We start from the raw sequence: 7,603 nt of genomic DNA, 5'->3' as shown, positions 1-7,603 counted from the left end.
TTCCCTCCATCTTCTGGCAATGCTCCTACTAATGCAGCCCAATATGCTATTAGCCTTCTTGGCAATAAGGGCACACTGCTGACTCATCTCCAGCTTCTTGTCCACTGTGACCCCCAGGTCCTTTCTTGCTGCTTGCCAGTCAGTCCCCAGTCTGTAGCAGTGCAAGCAGGTATCAATGTCTGACTGTTCCCAGCTTGCCCCACCTCAGAGGGGGCTGCATCTCAGCACTGTTCCCAGCCTTTTTAAGCAATGTGGAGTCTGTGATGTGATGGTTTGTTTTGGTTTCTTTGCAGAATTTATCTGATGCGATGAAGAAATGTCGCTTTGGCTTCTCCTCTCCCTGTCAGGTACTGTCTTTGCCTCTGGCCTGACCGTGGGTGTCTCCCTCTCCTCTCCATGCCAGGGCTGCGGTGGTGTTGGGAGCTGGGTCCATCCTGCTGAAAGCAGCTGGGAAAGGATCTGCTAAAATCTCAGGTTTTTGGACTCTGGGGTAGGAGAATTTAACTAGACTAGAGGGTGACTGGTTCAGGACGGGTCACCGAGCCTAAGGACATGTCTCCAGTCAGTGAGACCCCTAACATGAATCAATCATGTGGGTATCGATGTGAAAATGAGAGCCATTTTGGGGATTTTTTTGTTTTTCTGCAGAAACCATTGAGTTTCCTCCAACCCCCACAAATGTTTCCATTTGGCAGTGTCACCAAGGTGGCTCCTGGGAACTGTAATTCACATTCCTCACATGCCCCTTTCTTCTCTGTGGGTCAGGCACTCTGGTGGGAGAGCAGTTCCCATGAGCCTAGACTCAGAAGACAATGGAATCAGGGACTCAGGTCCCAGGGCCCTACAGCGCTGGAGGGTCTGAACCAGAGTCAAGCTGGGAGCCAGGGTTCAAGCCCTGTTGCTTTCAAGTGTAGACACAGCCCTGCTGGACTCATCCTCTGGGAGGCCACTGAAAGTATCCCACAATCCCACGGGTCATCTTCCTTTCTCCTCTGGACAGTGAAATTAGGAGGACAGTCCAGTTTTCCCAGGCTGCACCACCAACAATGGGACAGGGCAGCCATAGCTGGGGAGGGAAGTTGGGAGTCTGGGATATGGGTGGTTGCACCCAGACCCGCCTAATGCAGTGTAGATGCTGGAGCCCCAGGCTGGGACCATGGCTGGATTAAACTTTGTGGGCCTCCCACTCTGCCCAAGCTCTGCCCTGAGCCCTCACCCCTTCTCTGCCCCTTCTTCCCAAGTCCCTGCCATGCTCCATCCCCACTCAGCCTCTCCCCCTAAGGCCCCACCCACCGCTCCCACAGAGGGGAGGGGTGGAGAGGAGCAAGCAGGGGTTGAGCGGGGAGGGGGCAGAGAGGAAAAACTGTGGGCAGGGCCTCACTGAGAAGGGGCCAAGCGGGGGCAGGGTCTCACGGTGGAGCACGGGTGTGGGGTGGGACCACAGTCCGGGCGCTGGCCCCTTCTGAGTGTGAGCCCAGCACCATGGCGCCGTTGTAAACCTGATACAGGCTTGGGTGTCAGACACAGATCAGCTGGGACAGGTGCTACCCAGGCCCTCTTCTAAAGGAGAATTGGTGGGGGGAGCGCATATCTACACAGGCCAATAGACCAGCCTAGATATTCCAGAATAAATACTCAGCAATAGCCGCTGCAGAATAGCACCACAGCAGAGACTATTCTCGAGTCATTCCTGCTTCATAGCAAGGTTTAACCCAGCCCAGAACAGTACCTTTCCCCACCCCACACCAGAGCTGAGATTTGCACCCAAACAATCTGCCTTCCCGAGATCGATAACAGCCCCCAAATACCACCAGACCTGCAGGATCCGGTATCACTGATGTGCTGTCGGGCGTCAGCCTCAGGCCTAACTTGGCTGGTGCAGGGGTTTCCACAGTTCTCAGCTACCGGACAGAGCCACAATTGCAAAGTGCAGGTCGGGGCAGGGAAGGGAGCTGAGGCTGGGCTGCCATGAGGATCAAACTGGTGACCAGCAGCACTAGAAGCCCCAAGTCGCTTCCAATCAGATAACGGTGTCGTTCTGTTACGTGAGGCTGCTGCAGTTGAAGATATGGCCCCTGGGTGGAGACAAGGTCCCATAAACGGCAGCTCACCCCAGTCTTGTCCTCCCTGCGCAGATGGCCATCACCTTCCACAACCAGAGAGCCATGGACAGAGCCCGCATGGACCACGCTGCCTTTCTAAGGGAGAAGGTGAGTCTGTGCAAGAGGCTGTGCCTGCAGGCAGGGAACCCCAGGGCACCATCCCGGCCAGCCCTATGGGCTCCTGGCTTTGGGGAAGAAGATGGGAGTTCATATCTCTGGCTCCCACGGTGGCTGCAGAGATGGGAGACCCCAACTCCAGCACAAGGGGCACCCTGATCTCAGTCAGTGGAGTGAGGGGAAATTGCTGTGCTGAAGCCTGACTGGCCATTCTTGAGGCAGGGTTGCTGACTGTTGCCTGATATTCAGCGTTTTATAATTGAATGGGATTATTGGCTCGTCAATGGATCTGATCAGAAGATAATGAGGTTCTAGTCCTGAAATCAGGCTACAAAGAGCTTTACAAGGATCCTTGGGGTGCACGACAGGAATGTTCACACTGATAACCGAATATGCATAATTTACAGGCTTTTATTGAATGGCATAGAATGATAGACAAATGACTAATCGAATGGATAATGGTTAGAATTACCGTCCTGTTCTAATGCACATATAATATACACATATATATCATATACTTTGGATAAATATACTCACACCCTCCCCTGACAACCCGGTCAAGAGAGATGTTCAGTACCTCAATTCTTGAGTGGAAGGGGGGAGAACTAGGCAGTGCTAGAGAGCTAAGAGCTATAAAATTAAGACTATGGATAATACTAAGTATGAACTAGGAATAAAAGATCCTAGCAAACACCAAAAGAAGTCTAAAAGAAGAAGAAGCTCAAAGAAGGATTAGCTGACGATCGCACCCAAGTAACATGGTTTTCCCCTTTTATATGTTGAATAAGATGGTTATATGGGTCCTCCTTCTACATCCAAACTTGGCTTCTTCACCCCCCAAATTATTAGCGTACACTTATTGTATAGGCTGGCAGGTTCGTGTGTTTTATTGACGCATGTCTTCTTTCCAGATGGTTCGCTCATCTTCCCTTTGTTATTACGGGCTATTGCTAGGGATTTTGTGGTGTGCTTGTGAAGTTTATTTGGGACATAAACTGGGTAGCCCCCACTTGTTTTGTTGCCTCCTGACTTATCTAGGGTGAAGGTTATGACGATATATGCATCTTATCCATTAACACATCATTACTTATCTGGGCCAAAGGTCCCAAACATATGTATGCAAACTGCATTAGCTTTCATGCAGGATGTGGCCTGCAGGGCTCTTGCATTACAGCTATAATACGTTAATATGACTCTATGACTCTTTTACACTAAAACATATGCTTAAATCTATGAGGAAATGTGTATATGTGCAAGTAAGCAGGCTAGCCCTATAGGTTACACAACCCGCCCCTTCTAACAGCCTTGGGCCCCCTTCTCTCTCTCTCCTCTCCTGCTCAACGCAGGACAGCCTGTCCCAGCGCAGGATTGACTGTCTGAGGGTGACACCGAGCATCGTGGGGAAGCAGTTCGTGAAGCAGCGCAATTTTCTGCTGGAGCGGTGCCAGGAGGAAATGATGGAGCAGGAGAAGGAGACCCTGGTGGCAGAGCTAGAGGCAGAGCTGTCTCAGGAGGCTGAGACCTTCCTGGAGACCTATGGAAGGCGCTATCAGAGTCACACCATCAACCAGAGAGCCATGGACAGAGCCCGCAGAGACCACGCTGCCTTTCTGAGCAAGAAAGTGAGTCTGAGGCGGGGCTGGGCTGTGCCTGAAGCCAGGGGAATCCCAGGGAACTATCCCAGCCAGCCCCATGGGCTCCTGGCTTTGGGGCAGGAGATGGGAGTTCATCTCTCTGGCTCCCAGGGTGGCTGCAGAGATGAGAGACTCCAGCCACTGCACAATGGGGGCCCTGATCTCAGTGAGGGCGGTGAGGGGAAGTGGCTGTGCTTTAGCCGAGGGTCTATTGGTGAGCCGGGGTTGCCAACCCGCCCCTTCTAATAGCCTTGGGCTCCCTTCTCCCCCTTCTCTCCCGCTCAATGCAGGACACCCTGTCCCAGGAAAGGATCGATTGTCTGAGGGTGGCACCAAGCACAATGGCAGAGCAGTGTGCGGAGCAGCGCAGGTTGCTGCTGGAGCGGTGCCAGGAGGAAATGATGGAGCCGGAGAAGGAGACCCTGTTGGCAGAGCTAGAGGCACAACTGTCTCGGGAAGCTGAGCCCTTCCTGGAGACCTATGGAAGGCGCTATCAGCATCACACCATCAACCAGAGAGCCATGGACAGAGCCTGCACAGACCACGCTGCCTTTCTGAGGGAGAAAGTGAGTCTGGGAGAAGCTGTGCCTGAAGCCAGGGGAACTCCAGGGAACCATCCTGGCCAGCCCCATGGGCTCGTAGCTTAGGGGCAGGAGATGGGAGTTCATATCTCCGGCTCCTGGGTAGCAGCAAAAATGGGAGACTCCAAGCCCGGCACAATGGGGGCCCTGATCTCGGTCAGTGGAGTGAGGGGAAATTGCTGTGCTGAAGCGTGACGGGCCATTGCTGAGGCAGGGTTGCTGACTTGCCTGATTTTCAGCATTTTGTAATTGAATGGGATTATAGGCTCGTCAATGGATCTGATCAGAAGATAATGAGGTTCTAGTCCCGAAATCAGGCTACAAAGAGCTTTACAAGGACCCCCGGGGTGAACGACAGGAGTGTTCACACTGATAACCGAATATGCATAATTTACAGGCTTTTATTGAATGGCATAGAATGACAGACAAATGACTAATTGAATGGATAATGGTTAGAATTACCGTCCTGTTTTAATGCACATATAATATACACATGTATATCGTATACTTTGGATTAATATACTCACACCCTCCCCTGATAACCCGGTCAAGAGAGATGTTCAGTACCTCAATTCTTGAGTGGAAGGGGGGAGAGCTAGGCAGTGCTAGAGAGGTAAGAGCTATAAGATTAAGACTATGGATAATATTAAGTATGAACTAAGAATAAAAGATCCTAGCAAACACCAAAAGAAGTCTAAAAGAAGAAGAAGCTCAAAGAAGGATTAGCTGACGATCGCACCCAAGTAACTTGGTTTTCCCCTTTTATACCTTGAATAATATGGGTCCTCCTTCTACGTCCAAACTTGGCTTCTTCACCCCCCAAATTATTAGCGTACACTTATTGTATAGGCTGGCAGGTTCGTGTGTTTTATTGACGCATGTCTTCTTTCCAGATGGTTCACTCATCTTCCCTTTGTTATTATGGATTATTGCTAGGGATTTTGTGGTGTGATTGTGAAGTTTATTTGGGGCATAACCTGAGTAGCCCCCCCTGTTTTGTTGCCTCCTGACTTATCTAGGGTGAAGGTTATGACCATACATGCACCTTATCCTTTAACACATCATTAATTATCTGGGCCAAAGGTCCCAAACAAATGTATGCAAACTGCATTGGCTTTCATACAGGATGTGGCCTGCAGGCCTCTTGCATTACAGCTATAATACGTTAATATGAATCTATGACTCTATTATAATAAAACATATGCTTAAATCTATGAGGAAATGTATATATGTGCAAGTAAGCAGGCTAGCCCTATAGGTTACACAACCCACCCCTTCTAACAGCCTTGGGCCGCCTTCTCACCCCCTCCTCTCCTGCTCAATGTAGGACGGCCTGTCCCAGTGCAGGATCGACTGTCTGAGGGTGACACCGAACGTTGTGGGGGAGCAGTTCGTGAAGCAGCGCATGTTTCTGCTGGAGCGGTGCCGGGAGGAAATGAAAGAGCCGGAGAAGGAGACCCTGGTGGCAGAGCTAGAGGCAGAGCTGACTCAGGAGGCTGAGACCTTCCTGGAGACGTATGGAAGGCGCTATCAGTGTCACGCCATCAACCAGAGAGCCATGCACAGAGCCCGCACAGACCACACTGCCTTTCTGAGGGAGAAGGTGAGTTAATGGGGAGGCTGTGCCCCCAGCCAGGGGAACCCCAGGGAGCCGTCCCGGCCAGCCCCACATGCTCCTGGCTTTGGGAGAGGAGCTGGGATTTCATCGTTCATCTCTCTGGCTCCCAGGGTGGCTGCAGAAATGGGAGATTCAAACCCTGGCACAACAGGTGGCCCTGATCTCGGTCAGTGGGGTGAGGGGAAGTTGCTGTGCTGTTGTCAGAAGAGACATTGGTGAGCCAAGTTTGCCAATCCACCCCGTCTAACAGCCTTTGGCCCCCTTTTCTTCCCCTCCTCTCCCGCTAAACGCAGGACGCCCTGTCCAAATGCAGAATCGAGTGTCGGAGGGTGGCACCGAGAGCAGTGGTGAAGCAGTTCGTGGAGCAGTGCAGGTTGCTGCTGGAGCGGTGCCGGGAGAAGATGAAGGGGCCAGAGAAGGAGACCCTACTGGCAGAGCTAATGGCGGAGCTGACTCAGGAGGCTGAGACCTTCCTGAAGACCTATGGAAGGCGCTATCAGAGTCACGCCATCAACCAGAGAGCCATGGACAGAGCCCGCACAGACCACGCTGCCTTTGTGGGGAAGAAGGTGAGTTCATGGGGGAGGCTGTGCCCCCAGCCTGGGGAACCCCAGGGAACCATCCCCAACAGCTCCATGGGCTCCTGGCTTTGGGCAGGAGATGGGAGTTCATTGTTCATCTCTCGCACTCCCAGGGTGGCTGCAGAGATGGGAGACTCCAGCTCTGGCAGAATGGGGGCCCTGATCTCAGTCATGGGGGTGAGGGGAAGTTGCTGTGCTGTAGCCAGAGGGGACATTGGTGAGCCGGGGTTGCCAACCTGTTCCTTCTAACAGCCTTGGGCCCCCTTCTCTCCCCCTCCTCTCCCGCTCAATGCAGGACGTCCTGTCCCACCACATGATCGAGTGTCTGAAGGTGACACCAAGTGAAATGGAGGAGCAGTTCAGGGAGCTGCACAAGTCTCTGCTGAAGCGCTGCCGGATGGAGATGATGGAGCCAGAGGAGACCCTGCTGCTAGAGCTAATGGCAGAGCTGTCTCAGGAGGCCGAGACCTTCCTGGAGACCTACGGAGTGCGCTATCAGAGTCACTACAACAGGCAGATGACAGCCTATGACAGTAGCCTCAGAGACCACGGTGGCTCTCAGAAGAATGGATTTACGAATCCAATCTTGGTGGTGGTGGTCGGCGCTGTGGTGTTGGCAGCGTTAGTTTTACTCCCGTGATGCTGAAGGCATGGGGCCTGTGGTGGCCCTGCTCTTTCCCTGCTGGGAGGGCAAACGTTTTCATGCTCTACGCGGGCTCCCCCGCGGTATCTCCTCTTCAGCTTCCCAGTTCCCTGCGTGGACTCCTTCCCAGGGAGTTACTGAGGAGCCCGGGAAGCTGAGAAGCAGATACCGCCTCCTCTGCCGCCCACGATGAAGTTGAAGCCCACAAAAGCTTATGCCTGCTGAAATTAAATTTGATAGTCTTTAAAGTGCTGCAGAACTCTCGTTATTTTTGCTGTATACAGACTAACACCTCTAGAGCCTAGCTTGTTGCCATAGCCACAAAGC

The 7,603-nt window shown here is 52.4% G+C and overlaps 1 protein-coding gene across 2 annotated transcripts; it reads left to right on the top strand.

The window, feature by feature from the left end:
* The first annotated feature begins 297 nt into the window (after positions 1-297).
* On the top strand, positions 298-7,312 carry LOC137156639 (trichohyalin-like). 2 transcript variants are annotated; one of them, XM_067553510.1, is made up of 7 exons: positions 298-347; positions 2,136-2,210; positions 3,566-3,841; positions 4,144-4,419; positions 5,762-6,037; positions 6,346-6,621; positions 6,929-7,312. In XM_067553510.1, the coding sequence occupies exons 1-7, from the start codon at positions 309-311 to the stop codon at positions 7,271-7,273; spliced, it is 1,563 nt and encodes a 520-aa protein (XP_067409611.1). In that variant the 5' UTR covers positions 298-308; the 3' UTR covers positions 7,274-7,312. The 2 variants fall into 2 exon arrangements, with proteins under 2 accessions (XP_067409611.1, XP_067409612.1); XM_067553511.1 differs by lacking the exon at positions 298-347 and having other exon boundaries at positions 2,080-2,210; positions 3,571-3,841; positions 6,929-7,309.
* Positions 7,313-7,603: the final 291 nt, after the last annotated feature.

This window comes from Emydura macquarii, unplaced genomic scaffold (assembly GCF_026122565.2).
Source record: "Emydura macquarii macquarii isolate MOO-44397 ecotype Brisbane River unplaced genomic scaffold, CSIRO-AGI_Emac_v2 contig_1465, whole genome shotgun sequence".
NCBI lineage: Eukaryota > Metazoa > Chordata > Testudines > Chelidae > Emydura > Emydura macquarii.
Note: the sequence above shows the minus strand (reverse complement) of the source record. Positions and strands in the feature narration are given on the sequence as shown.